Source organism: Aptenodytes forsteri, unplaced genomic scaffold (assembly GCF_000699145.1).
Source record: "Aptenodytes forsteri isolate BGI_AS27 unplaced genomic scaffold, ASM69914v1 Scaffold188, whole genome shotgun sequence".
NCBI lineage: Eukaryota > Metazoa > Chordata > Aves > Sphenisciformes > Spheniscidae > Aptenodytes > Aptenodytes forsteri.
Window position 1 is genome coordinate 167,444 of NW_008794371.1, and position 19,241 is coordinate 186,684.

Here is a 19,241-nt window from a genome sequence, read left to right on the forward strand (position 1 = left end):
AGCATTTCCCCATCTGGGGCAGGAGAGAGGGGGTTTTCCCAGCACGGCCAGGCTTTGCATTGCAGCCTCTGGAGAGGTTTAACGGGCTGGTGCCAGCTTCCACCCAGCTCTTCCAGAGCCTGGGTGGTCTCTGGGGGTGTGCAGGGCACGGGCAGTGCTGGAGGGGGTCTTGAGCGTGGGTTTGGGCACAGGACACCGTGGCATGAGGCTCTTGGGTTCCCCTGTCACCCTGAAAAGTCCCTGGTCTAGGGGACTTGATATGCTCTGCTGTCTAATAAGTACCTTGCACAGCGGAGGATCAGCACATCCCTCTCCTGTAGCTCTGTGTTTCCAGGACTAACATTGCTCAGAGCTCACCATAACCGCGTCTAGAAAATGTCATAAAATTTCTCCCGGTGGTTTTGCAGCCCGAGAGCTGGTGCCTGTGTGCGAGAACCTCAACATGACACAGGTCAGAAACTGCAGGGAAAGTGCCGCTTTGCTTGGACTTTCAAAGCTCAAGGAGATCTGGGCAGGAATAATAAAGCCAGCGGCCTGTGTACATTTTGGTGCCGTTCAGGAGCAGCTGCTGTGATAGCCGTTGCTTTTTTGCCAGGCACCCTGACTTGTCCAGATGGGGTTTCAAGCATTCGTGAGGTCATGGTAGGGAAAAAACATTTTCATGCTGTAAGAATGGGATTGCGTTAGATTACAGGAGAGGAAACAGCTTACAGTTGTTATGTTTTAGATGCTAAGTGAAAGCAAAATTGCGGTAGAAAAGGTTCAGACTGTGCCGTGCTTTTGAGACCCAGGACTCTCTGTCTGGGTGCTTTGTAGCTCACATTTATCTGCAGCGATATCAGCGCTGGGAATTATCACCCCGCGTCCGTATATGTAGCTGGCGATTTTCTAATTCTGGAGGAGAACATTATAAAAACACAACAACTGATGAAGATGGCCAGATACCTTCTCCTCTCCAGACTACTCTCTCAGGGCTACCAAACCTCCCTGCCGCCCCGTCCTCACGAGGCTACTCCGTCCCCGTATCCTCCTCCCCTGCGTGAGCATCCCGAGTCGCTGCTGTATTTTGCCTCCTGGTACCCACGTAAAGGGGGAAGTTATCCCCCTGTGGCTGAGGAGGTGGCACGTCCAGGCCATACGGTCCGTCCCCAGGCAGAGATGTTGTGGCTTCGTCCAGCGGACAAACCGATGCTCTCTCCTGCCGGCGTGGCTCTTACTCACACCTGATTTATTCTGACTCACCGGCACCGGGTGTGCCATGTCTGGGTGACTCCGGCCATGCTCGGGCTTTTACTGCTGCAGCATGATGCTGCTGCAAGATGCTGCTACCTCCAGCTGAGGTAGGCAGCCGGTAAATATGTTCGGTGGGAAACAGGGCCAAATTTTTTGGCTGGGGCTGGATGAAGAGCATGTCCCGGCAGGAAGCCATGCCGGTCCTTGCTATGCTGCAGCTGGAGGGGGATCCTCCATGTAGAAGGGGTGTAAAGGAGGAGATCAATTCGGTGGCTGGAGGAGATGAGGTCGGGGAAGGAGATAGGGAGGGCTTCCAAAGGGGCGAGCAGCAGGCAGAGAGCACGCGGAAGGTGCCTGCCCTGCCCGCGGGGAGGTGGCAGGCGCAGAGGGCGACGTGTTTGGGGATGACGTGAAGATGACTGTTAGTGGCAAGTGGAGGGTTTGGGCAGGAGGAGGAGAGGGAGAGGCCCTGGCGCAACCTGGGGCTGCCATATCCAGAAACCGTTCCTGCTCCCCACCAGGCGACGGGCAAAGCGCGGCCGGCTCGGTGCTGCCCGCGTCCAGGAGGGATGCTGCCGCCTCCGCGGGGGCGCGGTGGGGGATTGAATCACCCGCCGGAGGTGGATGGTCAGGATTAGCATCATGTGCAGGTTAACACCAACCCCCTTCTTCTCCCTGCCCTCTCGCCCATCAATAACCCCCCAGATGAGCAGGGAGGGAAGAGGCTTTAAAAGCACAAGGCTCTGCAGCGGGCAGCGGCCATGCTGTCTCGGGGCAGTCCGTAGCGGACCTGGTGCTCAGCCCACCTCTCCTTTGGGATGCGGGAAACGAAGCAGCCACTTTCACTTTTTATTCCTCATTACTTTAACTCCGACTCTGTTGCGCTAACAGGATGCTGGGCGGCTTGTTTGTCTCCTGCAGACATCCCTGGCGGCGGGGAAGGCGGGTGTGGAGCATTCCTGCGACCGTGGCTATTAACTTCTCCGAAAGCTGGGGGCGCAGGCTGGGCAGAGGGAAGCCGTTTATTTTCTTTAACGTGCAATTTATGTGTTGGAGCAAGTTCAGAGCGACAATCTCCATCCATGTAAATGGCCGATAAGAAGAAGAATGGTTTGGCAGAGCAGATTGCCCCCGGAGTGTCTCTGCTTTGCAGCAGCACATCCTGCGTGGGGATGGGGGGAGGCTGCAGCCTGACCCCATCTCACCCCACCCTACTCGTGTCCGCAGCACTTTAGCTTTTATTGTAATCATTGCGTTGAGCCGAGGTGATTAGAGCCGTGGGTTTGGTAGCCTCTGGCTGCGGATGCCATGGCAGCAGGGGTTTTTTTGATCTGTTGATAGCAATGTTTTCTCCTACGCCTCCATCATGTCGTGGCCAAAAACCCAAGAGCCATCAGAAATGATGGGGAGGAGACACACATAAACCTGTATGAGCGCAGGAGGTGCAGCTGCTTGGGGTGCAGAGGTCTCAGGAAAAAAACAACCGGGCGTTTCTGCACAGCCCCGGGTTTGCTGCACTGTTTCCCATCACATCTCCTTCTTTCCCCCCCCCTCCCAAGCCAACACGTGCGAACGCCTGCCCGTGCTCTGAGCTGCGCCTCTCCCATCTCTCTTCTTGCAGCTGTTCCTGGAGAAATACGGCTACTTCAGCGAGCCGGGGGCCAGCACGCACAGCCCCGCCGAGTTCACGGAGGCGGTGAGGTATGAGCCTTTTATTTAAAACCAGAGCAGAAATGTCACAACTCCGGCTGCATGGGGGTCTTTTTGCAGCCGGGGGCTTTCTCTTGCACGGTCCGATGATAAAGCACAACTGGTCCTTTTTGGAAACGCCGGTCTGTACCCAGCTCCTGCAGCTGGATGCCGGCTGCTGGCAGCCCAGCGCCTCGCTGCGCTGCTTTATTTGCCTTTTATGGCCCTGTGCTCCCCTTACAATAATATCTGCGTCGAGGCCGGGGTTGGGGACGGCTGGGAGATGTCAGAGGGCTGAGCTGACAGCCCTTGCTCGGACTTCTCCTGTCGAGATCACGTTGGCTCTGGGAGCATCCCTGGCCTGACCCTGGGCAAAGTCAAGTGCAAAGTCAAACAACTGGGGTTAAAAACTGGGAAAGGCATTTTTTAGGCTCCCCTGTCTACTTTTGCCCTGCTAGGAGATGGCTCACTGGTCAGATGTGGTTGCAGAAGCAAATTCTTCTTGTTTTGTCACCTGGATGCATTCCTGATGGCGGAGCACGAAGCTTGCTGGGTCAAAGCCCCGGCTCAGGTCAAACACCCGGCACAAACACAACCGAACCCCCCGGGGGGATCCGGGTGTGGGTGCTGACGTCTCCCTTCCTTTTCCAGGGACTTCCAGCGGGTCACCCACCTCCCGCTCAGCGGGGTCCTGGACGCCCCCACGCTCCATCAGATGGCTCTGCCGCGGTGTGGCACGGGTGACGGGGAGAGCCACGCTGCCTGGGCACGCCGGGCATCTGCCACCCGGCGCCGCAGGCGCACCACGCAGCATGGTGAGCGTCAGTGACGGGGGTCCCGGTGTGGTTTGGGTTTCTGGGGTGCTGGGAGTCCAACTCTTCCATCCTGGCTCCTGGAGATGCTGCTGTGGAGGGGAGGTGCAGCCCCGCTGGCACAGCATCCATCCCAGGACCCGCCTAGGCTTTGCACCACTTTATTTTTAAACCTCTTTATTTTTAGTTGTTCTGTGTGGCTTGATGTCAGCAATGATTAGAGAGATGCAACTCCCACTCGTGGGGAAATTTGGCGCTCTGATGTGGTTTTACTGCTGTCAAGGGAGCCGGGACATCTCCCAGGGAGCTGTCAGGTCACCGTGGCCCCGGGCACAGCCGTGGTGGCATGATCCGGAGGGCAGGGGCTGGCACACAGTGAAGTTATCTCCAGGCTCTGCTGAGCTTTGAGACTTCTAATGTGTGTTAGTCACCCAGCAGTAACCACAAAACCTGCTGGTGCTGGGCTGCCTGGCCACGGGGAGTTGTTTCACCCGCATTAAGGGTTTTAACTCTGCTCTGAGCAACCTCTCTTGCTCCTGTGTGTCCAGGATTGGGCCTCTTGTCTCTCATGAGCTGCCTCCTGGGCCTGTGGATGAGTAACTGGACTCTTAGAGAGCAAGAGGGCTGGGACCAGCTGCGCTTAGGACATGGGAAAAAGGAAGGCGAGATTAAGAAGGGGCTCTGTGCTGTGTCAGGCTGTCTCTGCATCTGGCAGGGCTGGTGATGGATGGCCCCAGGAGACAGCCCCATCGTCCTCCTCCTGCCTCTGGCTTTCCTTCCAAAACCCCGACATGCAGCATCGCCCTTGCAGGCACCGTCCCGGGTGGAGGGTCTGCCGTGCTCCGGGCAGGAGGGCAATGAGGCAGAGCCGGGAAGGGCACGCAGCAGGACGGGGGCGAACAGAAGCAGCCTATGCCTGTGGCTCACGGGGCTCCTTTTTGGGGATTGTGGTCTGACGGTGGGTGGCAAGAGATGCCCAGCAGTGCCGAGCCCAGGCGGGGAAGGGCTCTGTGTGGCACCGGTTATTGTTCCGGCGGTCTGGTGCCGGCAGATCCCCCGTGGCAGCAAGCTGGGGTGCGGACGGTGGCGGCACCAGCAGGCAGCGGGGATGGGAACAACGCCATATTGGTGCCCGCAGGCTGGAGGGGAGGGAGGGGGTGCCCGCACAGCTGGTGGCACCGGCCAGGAAGGCCGGAGGCTTTGTGTGAAGTTGGCTGTTTATCCTACTTGAAGCAGGAAGCTGCTGCAGCTGAGCCAGCAAAGTGCTTTGTTATCTACCACTCTCCCAGCAGGAGCTTCGTCGGGCAGCCGCTGTGTCCGTCATCCCACCGCCCCTTAAAAACGGTGAAAACCCAGCCCTGACCACTGGGGAGCTGGCCTCCTTTTCCTTGCCTTGGCACAGTATCTGCTGCGTTCAAATTACTCATACGGGCCGGGGGGAAGAAAAGAGATCCCCTAAAAAACCAGACAAGGCTGGGACTCAGGGAGGGAGTTCAGGGGAGACAGGGAGGAGCCCCCTCTCACCAAGGGAGCTTTGGGTGCTGGGGAACCTCAGCTCTACACACATACCTCCTGTGGTCCCCCGGTTTTGGTGTCCCTGCAGCATCTGGGCTTGATGCAGAGGTGCTGCAGGGACCAGCCCGCAGGGACCGACCGCAGGGACCGACCGCAGGGCTCTGCTGCAGCTCCCCCTGGTAGAAACCGGCACTTTCCCTCCCCTCCTGTGCTCGCCAGCCAGCTGGATGAAGCCCTGGACATCTCTGGGGTCTCCGGGCATGTGATGAAGATCAGCATCATGGTGTTCGGTACCATTCCTTCCTTGGGATGCGTTTCAAACCTGACGGTTCTCCCCTTGAGGATTGGCTCTTTTTTCCCTCTGGCTGGTGCCCAGTTCTCGGCAAATCTGCCTTAACCGGGCTGCAATCCTGCATCCCCCATCCCCGCAGTTCCGTTGTGCCCCCAAGGTGCTGCTGAGAGCCCTTCCCGTTCCTTTTGCCTTTGGGCCACTTGTTTTCGGAGGTGGTTTTGCTTCCCCTCCCTGAAAGCCAGTCCTTAGGCTGCATCTTCTGGGCATGAGGCTGGCATCAGGCAGGAGACCTGCAGGTCAGGGGCCTGTGCTGGATTTGGCCCTGGAAAGCATGAGGCGGCAAGGGGATGTTCAAACTGGGTGCCCCAGCTTCTTACCTCGAACAGGTTTTGTCCCCTCTCTTAGGGTTTGGTTGCAGCTCCAGCCTTGGGAATCTCTGAGTGGGATCTGGTGGTGGCACTTTCAGAGGGATTTCACGGGTCCTGCTGCTGGTGCAGGGTGCTGAGGCTGCTGGTGGGACACCTGGGTTGACTTTCAGCTTTGGCTTGGGAAAGCCACGGCTTTTCCCAGCACCGGGAAGCTTTCCTCCACCCAAGCAACCCCCAGGTGGAACAACAACTCCAAGTCCCCATCATCATGCCGAACTTGCCCCTCTTGCAGGCGGGAGGTGGTACAAGCGGCACCTGACCTACCGTGTGGTGAACTGGCCCTCCTACCTGCCGCAGCACGAGGTGCGCCTGGCCGTAAAAGCCGCCTTCGAGCTCTGGAGCAACGTGTCGTCATTGGTGTTTTGGGAGGCGCGGGATGGCCCAGCCGACATCCGCCTGACCTTCTTCCATGGGGACCACAACGATGGGCTCAACAATGCCTTCGATGGACCAGGTGCTGGTCGCTTCCCCCTCGTAAGCTTCTCTTTTACAACATGGGCTCTTCCCCGGCAGGGAGGAGGGCTGGGGCGGTGATGGGCTGGGGGTGATGGAGGCAAGGCTCTGCCCCGGCAGTCCCTCTAACCAAGAACACCTCCCAGTTTGCACCAGTTTGCTTTCTGATCTGGCGTCCTTACTCCCAACTCTGCAACTGAGGGGCTGCCAGCGAGGTGGTTGAGATGCTCGTTATAGGATCATGCTGATGGCCTTTGAGGAACTTTCCCCACCCTGACAGCATCCTCCAAACCTGAGATCATTCCTTCCAGATAAGCCTTTCTGCGCGGCGCTATCAGACATGCTCAGGTTTTCTCTCTTCTTGAGCCTTTGCCTGGCATGGGTCACTGCAGTGGCTTCAGACCCTGGCCCGAGCCCGGGGCAAGAAACCACAGAGCAGACAAACCCCCCCTGTACTCAGGAGCAGAAGGCAGAACTGGTTTGGGCTGTACCCGCTGTGGGAAGCTGCTGTTCTTTCTCAAGAGACCTCCCAGAGAGCTAAAATTGATGCATATTTAAGCAAACCAGAGCTGCATGTGCCCCCCTGCCCCTCGGCTTGTGGCTGAGGTCCTCTCTTGCCCCACGGTGCCTGATGGCTCTCGTGTCCCTAGGAGGTGCCCTGGCTCACGCCTTCTTCCCCCGGCGCGGAGAAGCCCACTTCGACAGCGCCGAGCGCTGGTCCCTGCGCAGTGGCAAAGGGCGCAACCTCTTCGTCGTGGTGGCACACGAGGTCGGCCACACGCTGGGGCTGGAACACTCCCCCGTCAAGAGCGCCCTGATGTCTCCCTACTACAAGAAGCTCAGCAAGGATTTTGTCCTCAGCTGGGATGACATCTTGGCCATCCAGAACTTGTACGGTGAGCCTGGCTTCCCTGAGCATCCCTCGATTCCTCCAGGACTGTTCCCTGGGATGGAGAGTGAGGAGCAGGGATCGGAGCAGGTCTCCTAGGAGACAGAAGCAGGGAGAGAGGACTACATGCAAGGGTCACGGTGGGGATGGGCCCCATCCCTTTGCCGTTGGGGAGGAAGATGCGGTAGAGCATGTGGGATGGGTACCAGGTCCTCCGGGGGGGGGAGGTTGGACTTGCTGCCCACTTGTTTGCAACCAGGGAAACACTGGTGCGTGTTTTTTGGGGGTACCAAGGGGTCTTTGCCACCACCGTATAGAGCGGGACAGGAACCAGACAGTGGGACAAAGAGTGTTTGGAGCCCTGGGACGGATGCCCAGCGCTGTGCTCATGCAGTGCTCTGGGGAGAGCCGTTTCCCTGCCCCTTCTCCGCAACTCACCGGACTTGCTGCCACTTGTTTGCAACCAGGGAAACACTGGTGCGTGTTTTTTGGGGGTACCAAGGGGTCTTTGCCACCACCGTATAGAGCGGGACAGGAACCAGACAGTGGGACAAAGAGTGTTTGGAGCCCTGGGACGGATGCCCAGCGCTGTGCTCATGCAGTGCTCTGGGGAGAGCCGTTTCCCTGCCCCTTCTCCGCAACTCACCGCTCCCTTGTTTGCAACCAGGGAAACACTGGTGCGTGTTTTTTGGGGGTACCAAGGGGTCTTTGCCACCACCGTATAGAGCGGGACAGGAACCAGACAGTGGGACAAAGAGTGTTTGGAGCCCTGGGACGGATGCCCAGCGCTGTGCTCATGCAGTGCTCTGGGGAGAGCCGTTTCCCTGCCCCTTCTCCGCAACTCACCGCTCCCTGCTCCATCCCAGGGAAGCCCTCCAAGGGCTTGGCCGTCCAGCTCCCGGGAAAGGTCTTCACTCACTTCCAGGACTGGAACACGGACCTTTATGGCGGGGACCGGCAGCAGAGGAGCCTCAGCGCCTATTACTGCCACTCCTTCTTCGATGCCATAACCTCTGGTGGGTGTTAGTCGGTGCAGCCCTCTCCCAAAACATGCATCCCTACACCTCGCCCCAGCGCTGCAGCAGCTTGTTTCTGCTCTGATAAGCTCCGGCGATGGGAAAGGTGGGTTTGGCTGGTCCACAGCCCCATATGTGCTCCCAGGGCTGGTGGCATCACCAGTGCACATCGCTGCCGCGGAGTGGAGCATCTTGAGGACACAGCGATGGCTTGGTGTACTGGGAGAGGGGAAGACATCCTAAAACTTGGGCCGTGGCAAGACTTATTTGCTGCAGGAGCTCAACTGTGAAAGACGAGCCTTGAAAGTGAGCTGTGGTCAGCTTTTATCCTCCCCAGGCTGGAGTGGAGGCAATGAATTATGAAAGCTGAGAGGGCGGCTGGAAAGGCAGAAGGGAGTCTCCAAAACCCAAGCATCCCTGAAGTACCGCGGAGCTGCACGGGGAGGAGAGGAGAACTGGGGAGCAGTGGCTGGGAGGTGGGATGAGGCTTCTTGCCTCTCGCCCAGGACCCCTCACTCCTCCCTCTGCCCTGCAGATGCAGATCACAACCTCTACGTCTTCAAGGGCAGCCACTACTGGGTGGTGCCGGCGAGCGGCAATGCCAGCGACCCACGGCCCCTGCAGACGCGCTGGCCCGGCCTCCCCGCCGGCATCGACGCCTGCACCTGGTCCCAGCTCAGCGGCAAGTTTTACTTCTTCAAAGGTATGTGAGGCATGGGCAGGAGAATTCCCCTCGGGGCTGCCACCGCTCCTGCCTGCTGGTCTGGCTGCCCAGGTCTGGCTGGAGCACCTTCTCCTGCCCTTGTCCCCTGTCCCCTCCCGCTGATCCTGTCCCAGGGCTGAGCTGGGACATCGCTGGGTCCCGTGTGTGTGCAAAAACCCACAGGAGCCGTGGGCTCGGTGCCTACCATGGATTAACTGTATGGCCTTGGGTGTATCGCCCCGGCAGCCCGTATCACCCCCTTGTGCCTCAGTTTCCCCTTTAACGCCTTCAGGAGAGCAGTGCTCACCTGTGTTTGAAAGTGAAACCAGATGCATCAAACCCTTTGGGGTCCCTGGGAGAAAACGCTCCCCAAAGACGTGTGGCCACAGGGGAACTGGGTTAAGCGTGGCATTTTCATGGTGCGCATGGTTCCCTGCACTGTGCCGGGGGCTGAGCTGCCATGGGGAGCTGAAATGCCATCCGCAAGCTGCCCGGCGGCACGCCGCAGCCGGACGGGTAGAGGAAGGTCAAACCGGGCAGCCTGGCTGCCAGCGTCAGCCCCAACTTTTAATGGAAACCAGTCGCCGGCTCGTCAGAAAGGGGGCTTTGTTGCTGCAGCTGGGTGAGAGCCAAAAGCCCCTCTCCCTCCCCAGCCCTCGGCCGCTCCCTCCTTTCCCGGGGCTGGGTCAGGCCGTGGCTTGCGAGCAGAAAGGGGCTTTTGTCTGCTTGCTTTGTGGGGACGCGGCTCTGCGGGGACAGGGCTCTGCAGTGACACAGCTCTGCAGGGATGGCCGAGCGCTCGGCCCCGATTGCAATTCCTGCTGCTGCGGTCCTGGTCTCGGTTGTCGCGGCCCCGGAGGGGTCTGGCTCCGTCTGTTCCGCTGGCTGTGCAGGAACAGGAGGGAGGTTTGCGAGGGAGCAGCGTGGGCTAGCAGATGGCGTGGTGGCCTTGCTCTGTCCCTGGCGGCCCCTTTCCGTGCCTTCAAGCCCCTGAGCGGCCGTGCCTCAGTTTCACCCCTAGCCTGGTCCATGGGGCAGCCCTGTGGTGGTGCCTGTTGGGTCACCAGCGGGGTGGATGTCACAGACGCATGTCTCAGGCTGCAAGGCTGTCCCCGTGGCCGAGTCCTTCTACGTCTCCTGGAGCTGGTCCTGCGATAGACCCCATTAGGGTGGGCTCTAACCCCTCTCCCCGGCTCTTCCCAGGTGGCCGATGCTGGCGCTACACAGGCTCCACCTTGGAGGGAGGTTTCCCCCAGAAACCCGTGGCCTCCCGCGGCACCCCGACACCGCGCTCTACTTTCTACTTCTCCGGCGCCTGGTCCTCTTCAAAGGACCCAAGTACTTCGTGGTGAGCGAGGAGACCCTCGGCGTGGAGCCCTACTACCCCCGCAGCCTGCGGGACTGGGAGGGCTTGCCCCCCGGCACAGCGGGTGCCCTCCCACACCGCAGGGAGGTTTGCGAGGGAGCAGCGTGGGCTAGCAGATGGCGTGGTGGCCTTGCTCTGTCCCTGGCGGCCCCTTTCCGTGCCTTCAAGCCCCTGAGCGGCCGTGCCTCAGTTTCACCCCTAGCCTGGTCCATGGGGCAGCCCTGTGGTGGTGCCTGTTGGGTCACCAGCGGGGTGGATGTCACAGACGCATGTCTCAGGCTGCAAGGCTGTCCCCGTGGCCGAGTCCTTCTACGTCTCCTGGAGCTGGTCCTGCGATAGACCCCATTAGGGTGGGCTCTAACCCCTCTCCCCGGCTCTTCCCAGGTGGCCGATGCTGGCGCTACACAGGCTCCACCTTGGAGGGAGGTTTCCCCCAGAAATGCAGCGCCCGTGGCCTCCCGCGGCACCCCGACACCGCGCTCTACTTCCAGCAGCTCCGGCGCCTGGTCCTCTTCAAAGGACCCAAGTACTTCGTGGTGAGCGAGGAGACCCTCGGCGTGGAGCCCTACTACCCCCGCAGCCTGCGGGACTGGGAGGGCTTGCCCCCCGGCACAGCGGGTGCCCTCACCCACCGCGACGGCTTCGTCTACTTCTTTCGGGATGACCAGTACTGGCAATTCGACCGGGCGAAGCTGCAAGTGGTGGCCACCGGCAAATGGGCCACCCAGCTGCCCTGGATGGGCTGCTGGGATGCAAACGGTGGGCAGGTCCTCTTCTGAGCAGAGTGTGCTGGGACAAAACGGGGAGGGAGGCTGAACCCCACCTCGCTCGCCGCTGCCCGGATCCCTCTTTATTTGACTCTGGATTCCTGTCCGGGGACGGTTCGGCAGGGACCGGCAGGTCAGGGCTGCCCACGGACGGCTGGAGCCGTGGGTCGGTGGAGCGGTGCCCCGGCGCAGCAGGGATGCAGCCGGGACGGGGCAGCCATCAGCCCAGGCGGGTCTGCCGCGGCCGGGTGGGCTGGAAGCTTTGGGAGACAATATTTTTTTTAAAAAGACCACAAAAAAAGGTATAAGCCGTGGAGACTGCAAACACACCCATTTCTGCAAACTTTCAGAATATCGTTACGCATTTCTTTCAAACCAGGACGGGGGTTTGTTGATACTTTAGCTGTCGTTTTCCCGCGATCTGGCAGAGGAGTGCCTCACCCTTGCTTGGTTTGGGGCTCGGGTGGTTTTAGGATGTTTCCTGGTTAAAACAAGAAGAGACGAGGCATTTGGACAAAAATACGGGTCCGTGTTGAGCTTTGCCCCCGCTGCGTGTGCAGAGCCCCCTCCCCTGCCTCCTCCCCTCCCTCGCCCCAGGGGTGGAGGGTTGGCACCTGGAGGACGAGCCCATCCCCTGCCGGTGCTTTGCTGGGCTGCATTGACATCCCAGCTCTCTGGTGAGGCACAGGCTGGAGACACCAACACCGTGGGATCTGGGGGGAGAAAGCAGAGGGTTTTGGTGTAGGAGCCTCTTTGGGGTGAAGGGAGGCTGACTGTGTCGCTGTGGGACAGTGCTGTGCAGCTCGAGGGCAGCAGGACCATTGCAGCTTGGTTTTCTGATGGATTTGGGATGGCTGGGTGGGTTCTCCGGTGTCTAATAAGGGTTGTGCTCACCTGGCAGCCTTTCTTGTGTGCAGACAAAGTGTCTGTCCTCTGCTCTGTCTCTGCAAGAGACGGGATCAAGGTATTTTTGAGTCCCGTGCCCCTCTGCCACGGTTGGATGAACTGGGTTGAAAAATTACTGGGGAAGGAGGGGAAAAGCAGAGGGTGAGCAGGACAGATGGACATGTCTGTGCATGCAGGCTCACGAGGACAGCTCGGCTGCATATTCCTCATTCCTTTCCCAAAGCGGGCTCCCCACCTGGAAACGCCACCGGCTCCTGTGCACTGAGTCACCGGTCACGTCTGCGAAGGGCCGTCACCCCCCACAGCCGGTGGGGGAGCGTCGGGGCGGGGGAGCGTCGGGTCCCCGAGGCTTGAATTCAGAGGCGGCAAATGCCAGCCGTCGGTGCTGACCAGGACAGGGCTCAACTTTCTTAAAATGTCCTTTGATTTGAGAGATTTGGGGTTTTTCACCATGCTGGGGTTGTACGCGGGTGGGCTGCTGCTTTGCTCATGGTTCTCCCATGAGACTCGGACCCTGGCTCTGGGTACCCTGCTTCGGGTTGGTGGCTTTGGCACCGGGCTGCGGCCGGTCCTGCCGTGCCGGGGTGCCGTGTCGGGGTGCCCTCCAGAATGCCAGCAGCTTTGAGGACTCTTTTCTTCAGCTCAGCATCCTCCGCTCGCCCTCACCCACCCTAGACCTTCTCCGCAGAGGAGGCAGGAGCCGGGCTTGCCCCAGGCAGGGGGCCAGGGCTGGTACTTCCTGAGGGCTTTCGGGGCTGCCAGATGCCAGCTGAGACGTGGATTTGGCAGGGCAGAGAGCTAACACAAGCCGTTCTGTCTGTTCTCCGTGGTATTTGTGAGTGAGCCCTTCCTGCGCAGGCACGGACACGGGGACTTCATCTGCTCACAGCTTAAAATCTCAGGGGACTTTCAATGTTGCCAAAGAGACGGGGCCGCCTCGTTTTTATTTTGAATTGAATGATAATAAGGCAACGTCGCTTGCAGGGAGTCCCAAGGGCTTGGAGACCTGACGGCAAATAAAATGAACCTCTGGATACGCAGTGTTGGGATTTCTACTTGTTTTCATGTCACGCTTTTGTATTTTATTTTTTTTTAAAGCCAATCTCCTGTTTCCTGAAAGGGCTGTATTTAAGATGCATTTGTGTGTTTGGGGCTGGAGTGGGTATTGCTGATTTGGCCTCAGCTTTCATGCTTGCTGGATGAAATGGGGGAGATGGATCCCACTGAAAACTCACTGATGGTGAAGAAAACATGGAAACTCTCTTCCCTACCTCATCCCAAATTACTGAGGATTTCTCCACACCTTGGGATGTGTTAATAGGTTTTGCTCCCAGCGTGGAGGATGAATTCATGCTGATGGGGGCCCTCCAGGTCTCCACCTTCACCCCAGCCCATCGTGGTGCGTGAAGGTGGGTCCTTGCCTCCTGCGGGACAGGGAGCGCCCTGAAACTTTCCCTGCTGCTCCTGTTTGCTTTGCTTCATGCCGCGACACGCCGGGGCGTCCTGCCTGTACTGCCCATTGAGCGGGCAGCGTTTTGCCTGCAGGGGGAAGGACCCACCGGCCGGCGCAGGTGGTGTCGCAGTGTTTGCAGAGACGGTCCTGCCTCTGTCTCCGCTCACGTCTCCTGCCCAGAGCCGTGTCTCTCCAGCCCTCTCGGCTGCCACCGGCCGTGGGATCTGCAGCATGATGGGGGGATTGATGGGGGTGATGGGGGGATTGATGGGGAAGGCTGGCGCTGAATGAGGTCTTGCTGTCAAGACGTCTGCTTTGGGCTTCGAGAAGGGTCAAAAGAGCAGCGTGACTTCTGCTCCATGTACAGCTTTTTGGAGATGGGAGGATTTATAGGCCTGTCTGTACCCCAGGGGTATTCCACACCTGCAGGTCTGCAGAGAAGCAGCAGATCGTTATCCCCTTTCATGTCCCCTTAGGAGAGAGCCAGGCATCCCTTCTGCCCTGGGACTGGAGGCTGAGGATGGGACAACCTCAAATCCTCTCCTGTTTTTGGGTTTTGCTTTTCCTCCCTTGTTTTCCACTGTGTGTTTCTTGGGGCTGTGTGCTGTCGGGATGCCTTGGGGTCACGAGTGATGCTGCCAGGGCTGGGGCTGGGCGCGGCGTTGCTGGCAGAGACGGGGTGACTGTGCTGCATCGCCTGCACCCCACAAGTGGGGGGAACCTGGGGGAGGTGGACTCGCACCCTGAGCCATACGATCAGCTCCACTGGCTGCCCTGGCTGAAAATCCTGCGTCACAAGGGTCCTTTTCTCCTGCTGGGCTCCCTGGCAGGGCATGCCAGGCGCAGACTCCTCCGGCCAGCCTGCCACGCATTCTCCAGCCCGGGGGAATAGCTGGGATTCTTGCATTTCCTCCCCCAAAATGACGCTGGCTGGACCGCGATCTGCAGTGAGCATCAGCAGCTGGCTCCAGGGAGAGGACGGGGTCCCTGGACACAGCAAGAAGACCCCCAAGCCCACGAGAGGCTCCGTTTTGGTCCCAAGGTGCCAGCATGTCCCTGGCAGATTTGCTTTTTGCAGAAGTACCTGGGTGCTGGGGCAGCTCTGCAAGCCCTGGGTTAGGGAGGGAGTCTCCGACATTCCCAGCAGTGCCCACTCGCCCGTGTAGTTATTTTCTTAAAGCCCCAGCTCCTGGAGTCAGGCCATCCCTGGAGGAGCTCGGCTTTTGCCAAAGACCTCGCTGTTGTGGGCAATTCGGGAAGAAGTTTGCAAGGGCGCACAGTGCAGAGAAACCCCAAAGGCGGGCAGGCAAATAAAACCCGCTCGTGCTTATTTTATTTTATTTTATTTTTCAGAAAGAGGTTTGGGGGAGAGGATTGATGCATTTGTGCTGTGATTTGCAGGTAGAGCTACTGCATTTCCTCAGAGCTTGGGCTGAGCCCTGGCACGTTGCACATTGCAGGGCTACCCAGCTCCCTAAGGGATGGCTTCCCAGCTCCCTAAGGGATGGTACAAGCCCTCGAGCGAAGGGGGCTCCCAGGGAGCAGTGTCCTTGCAGGGACCTGCTCTGGCCCCCAACCTTTGGAGGTGACAAGACCCGCCTGTTCCCTGCAGCGGGATCAAGGGATGAGCCTGGGTTCAAGTGTAGGGATTTACACCCAAACATGAGCGACCGCTGGCATTTTTACCAGGAGATGAGATGAAATGAAATGATGAGAGCGAGTGGAGATGCTTGCGTGGGGGTGTTTCCTTGGGAGCGCTGCCCCGGGGGTTGCTGGTGGGAGGAGCTGGTGGAGGGGGAGCCGGGGGGCAGAGCGTGGGGGTCCGGGACTCCTTGGGGCTGCTCGGCTCTCAAACTCCTTGCTCCATGTCTTGGTGGAAAGCGCAGAGCAAGCTGTGGCAGTGGTGTCTCTCTTGCTACCCTCTACCTCTCGCAGCTCTCCAGCCTCTTCCTCCGACTCTCTCCGCTGGGACATTTCCAGATTGCACAGAAACCCTGCGGGACAGCTGAGCTGAGGAGTCTGAGAGTCTGACCACCATCAGGACCGGCTCTCTCTGAGGGGTCTCTGCCCCGATCTGATCTGTACAGCTTTGGGAAGCTCTCGCCTCGGGGTTTGGCTTTTCAGCTCCCGGTGCTGCTGTGCCCCAGGGTGGGTGTGTGGAGGGCAGGAGGGTTGTGGAGGGACCGGTCTGAGCATCACCCTCCTGATGTGTTCAGAGGTCCTCACACCGGACCAGCACTGTGTTCAGCCTCTCTCCATCCCTCTGGGCACCCCACCCAGAGAGGAGGGAGCTGTGCTTGGGGTCACCCATGCTGGGCCTCCCCTGCTCGGGTGGGCTCCTCGCCATGGCGTGTTTGGGCTTGCAACAGCATGCAGTGGCATCTCAGCAAAGTGTCTGAGCCCGTAAAATGGGTGCAAAAATGCCCCAGAGCTGGGGGCCTCGGTGGAAAATCCACCCCTGGAGCGGCTGGAGAAGAAGGAGCAGGGCTCCCGGCGGAGGAGGAGGTGCTGAAGGGTTAACGGGGAGTGTTTGCAGCCGGTCCCTTGTCACCAAGGAGAAGGGAACAGCACTTGGGAAGGAAACAAAACACCCACTGCCCAGGAGGGTGATTTCCTTTCCCCAAGCTGCATTACAGCCCTCGGACCCCAGAAAGGCTCCAGACACTGGGAGGACGGCGTCACCATCCCGGGTGGCAGAGAGCAAGCGGCACCGGGTGAGTGTGGCTGCTGGGGACACAGCCCAGGGCAGGTCCCCATGTCCCCATCACCCATGTCCCCATCACCTGTGTCCCCGTCACCCCTTTCCCTTGGTCTCCTCCCAGTCTTATGGCAAAATGTGGGGGACGCCGGGCGCCGCGGTGCGGAGCATCCGTCCCTACCAGTCCAGCGAGCAGTACCTCTACGCCATGAAGGAGGACTTGGCTGAATGGTTGAAGGAGCTGTACGACCTGGACATTGAGGTGGGCACCTTCATGGAGGTGCTGGAGACGGGGGCTGTGCTCTGTTCCCATGCCAACAACATCACCCACGTGGCCAGGGAGTTTGCCCGTGCCTGCCCTGGCGTGGCCCGCCACCTCCGCCTGCCTGCCACCGGCGTCGCCTGCAACCTCGCAGCACAGCCGGGCACCTTCCAGGCCAGGGACAACGTCTCCAACTTCATCCAGTGGTGCAGGAAGGAGATGGATATTAAAGGTAAGATGCCAGGCTCCAGCTGCCCTGTGTCCCCATGTGCAATTTCCCTCCAGCTGCTCCTGGCATCACCCCAGGTCCCCGAAAGCCAGTGCCACCCCAGCATCGGGCAGCACCATGCGCATGTGTCCCTGAGCTGGGGTTTCTTGCACAAGCTCCTCCGGGCTTGGCAGCAGCTTTACAGGGTGCTGGCACGCAGCGGGTGTGTTTGCTTGGGTGCAAATATGTGCTGGGTGGGTGGAAATGGAAAAGGGCGTACGCTGCAGTGTGGCCCTGCCATGCACGGCATGATCCTGGCCGTAAGGACATCAGGAGCGGTCCTGGCTCTGAGCAAAGGGTCTGTCACCCTGTCCCCACCACCAGCAGGTGCCCAGGAAGGGCACGGAGTGACACGTCCTCAGCACGTCCAACCACCGGGGTTTGTGATTTGGGATGCCATGAAACAGCCGTTGCGCCTTTGCTTGTAGACGCTCAAGGGGAAGGCTCTTCCTCTGTGAATTTATCCCAGTCCTTGTTGGACCCAGCCATATTCCTAGCAGGATGGCTCCAGGGAATAACATCCCTTTGGGCAGGTTTTGACTCCGCCTGTGCCCCCCCCCGTCCCCTTCGTCCCTGTCCCCACGCACCCGCTCTGGCTCAGTCCACCCTTGCCCTGCCCCAGACGTCCTGATGTTCGAGACGGAGGACCTGGTGCTGAGGAAGAACGAGAAGAACTTTGTGCTGTGCCTGCTGGAGCTGGCGCGCCGCGCCGCCCACTTCGGCATGCGCGCCCCGACCCTTGTGCAGATGGAGGAGGAGATCGAGGAGGAGCTCCGCCAGGAGCTGGACCTGCCACCCGCAGACACCCCCCTGCCCCGGCCCCCCAGGAAACCACGGGACCTCCACAACCTCGACCAGATGGTATGGAGGGGCATGGAGCGGGATGGGGAAGGGGATGGGGATAGGGATGGTCACCCCAGGACCCTTTTCAGGAGCCCTGGTGAGGACCCATCCCTGCTGCCCGCAGGTCCAGCACCTGGTGAGCCGCTGTACCTGCCCCGTGCAGTTCCCCATGATCAAGATATCCGAAGGGAAATACCGCGTGGGTGACTCCGACACCCTCATCTTTGTCCGGGTGAGTCTGCTTCGCCCTGTGCTTTTGGGGCACAGGCACCAGGAATCCTGCTCTGCTCCCACGAAGCCTCTTCCATAATCCATCGCCCAAATGGGGCCAATGTGGGGTTTTTGACTGTTATCCCCGAAGCAGGGCAGCAGGAAAGCTTGGCCCTGGGGTACGTGTTGGCATGGATGTAACTATCCATGTGTACGGGACAAAACCTGCCGTCCCACGCCAAGCCAGAGCCAGGTCTTACCCAGCCATGGGAACACTGGGATGCTCTGTCCCTGCCTGGATCCATCCCTCAGCCTGGCCTTCCCAAAGGGCTCGGCACATGATGGTGGAGAGGGGTTTTTCCAAAAGGCTCCCCACTCTCCTTGGGGTGATGAAACGTGCCTGTCGGGATGGCAGCAGGAGCTGAGACTCTCCCTGCCTCAGTGGCACTGAGCTGGGGATGAAGGTGTCCTTTGGGAGACCTGGTGGCACTTAGGGCAAGCCCACAGCTCTCGAGCACGGGAGGACGAAGCCTGGCTGAGTATGCCACCCCCAGGCTGCCTAAAAAGAGGAGGGGGGGGGGGGGTGGGGGCCCCCGGGGGACCCGGCATAATCCCCCCCCCCAGGAGCACAAAAAAGAAGGGGGGGGGGGGGGCTGGTGTCCCCATAACACGCACCTCTCCAGGCCTCACTGCACAAGGCATCCCATGCAGATCGCAGATCACCCCCGGGTGCATAACACGCACCTCTCCAGGCCTCACTGCACAAGGCATCCCATGCAGATCCTGCGGGAGCACATCATGGTGCGGGTCGGGGGTGGCTGGGACACGCTGGAGCACTACCTGGACAAGCACGACCCATGCCGCTGCACCTCGCTCTGTGAGTCCCGCGTCCCCAAACCCCGTGGCTCTGCCCTGTGGCTGGGGTGAGGGGGGTGTGTGTGTGTCCATCGTGGGTCTCGCTGCTTCTGGGGCCGTTTGCAGGAGCGGGAGGCTTCGTTACCACGATGCCTCTGTTGCTTTGCTGGGGAATGTCTGGTCTTGGGGACTCTCCTCGGCTTTGGTGGCCACTAGAGGTCACGGCAGACTTTTGGATGGAGCCGGACCCCAAAAATATCCTTTGCGGAGAGCACAGGTTTGCACCAGCATCCCCAGGGGGCTGGATGCTGAGCGACGGCTGGGTGGGCTGCAGCCGGGGGTGGGTGCAATGGACGGGGGTGCTGAGCCCGTCCCCATTTTCCCCGCAGCTCACAAACAAGCCTGGAAAACCAGGAGCCCCCAGCAGCAAGTGCAGCATGAGATCTGGCTGTGCCCGGCCTCGAAGGCAGCCACCCGTGGCCAGCCCCAGCCCCTGCTGCTGGTCAGCCGCTCGCAGAGCCCCCTGCCCCCCGTCGCCTGGGGGTCCCGTGCCCCCCCCGGCTCCCGGCCCCCTGCCAGCCCC

At 59.9% G+C, this 19,241-nt stretch overlaps 2 protein-coding genes across 2 annotated transcripts in view; both read left to right on the forward strand.

Moving 5' to 3' along the window:
* Positions 1-1,427: 1,427 nt before the first annotated feature.
* MMP28 (matrix metallopeptidase 28) lies at positions 1,428-11,175 on the forward strand. Its single transcript, XM_009287471.1, has 8 exons — positions 1,428-1,583; positions 2,855-2,934; positions 3,574-3,737; positions 6,202-6,423; positions 7,073-7,318; positions 8,178-8,327; positions 8,863-9,030; positions 10,781-11,175. Exons 1-8 carry the CDS (start codon positions 1,428-1,430, stop codon positions 11,173-11,175), a joined length of 1,581 nt encoding a protein of 526 aa, XP_009285746.1.
* Positions 11,176-16,356: 5,181 nt separating this feature from the next.
* The window catches only part of LOC103905728 (GAS2-like protein 2), a 9,119-nt gene continuing 6,234 nt past the window's right edge, over positions 16,357-19,241 (forward strand). Inside the window, exons 1-5 of the mRNA XM_009287482.1 lie at positions 16,357-16,714; positions 17,373-17,611; positions 17,718-17,825; positions 18,584-18,680; positions 19,048-19,225. Coding sequence (XP_009285757.1) covers positions 16,357-16,714; positions 17,373-17,611; positions 17,718-17,825; positions 18,584-18,680; positions 19,048-19,225 — 980 coding nt within the window. The remainder of the gene's footprint in view (positions 16,715-17,372; positions 17,612-17,717; positions 17,826-18,583; positions 18,681-19,047; positions 19,226-19,241) is intronic.

What these genes read in the sequence shown, in the direction of transcription:
- MMP28 (XM_009287471.1), top strand. Translation starts at nt 1,428, where the DNA reads ATGCCGGTCCTTGCTATGCTGCAGCTGGAGGGGGATCCTCCATGTAGA. An exon ending in AGGCAGAGAGCACGCGGAAG is followed by an intron (nt 1,584 to 2,854) that starts GTGCCTGCCCTG and finishes CTCTTCTTGCAG; the next exon opens with CTGTTCCTGGAGAAATACGG. An exon ending in CAGGCGCACCACGCAGCATG is followed by an intron (nt 3,738 to 6,201) that starts GTGAGCGTCAGT and finishes CCCCTCTTGCAG; the next exon opens with GCGGGAGGTGGTACAAGCGG.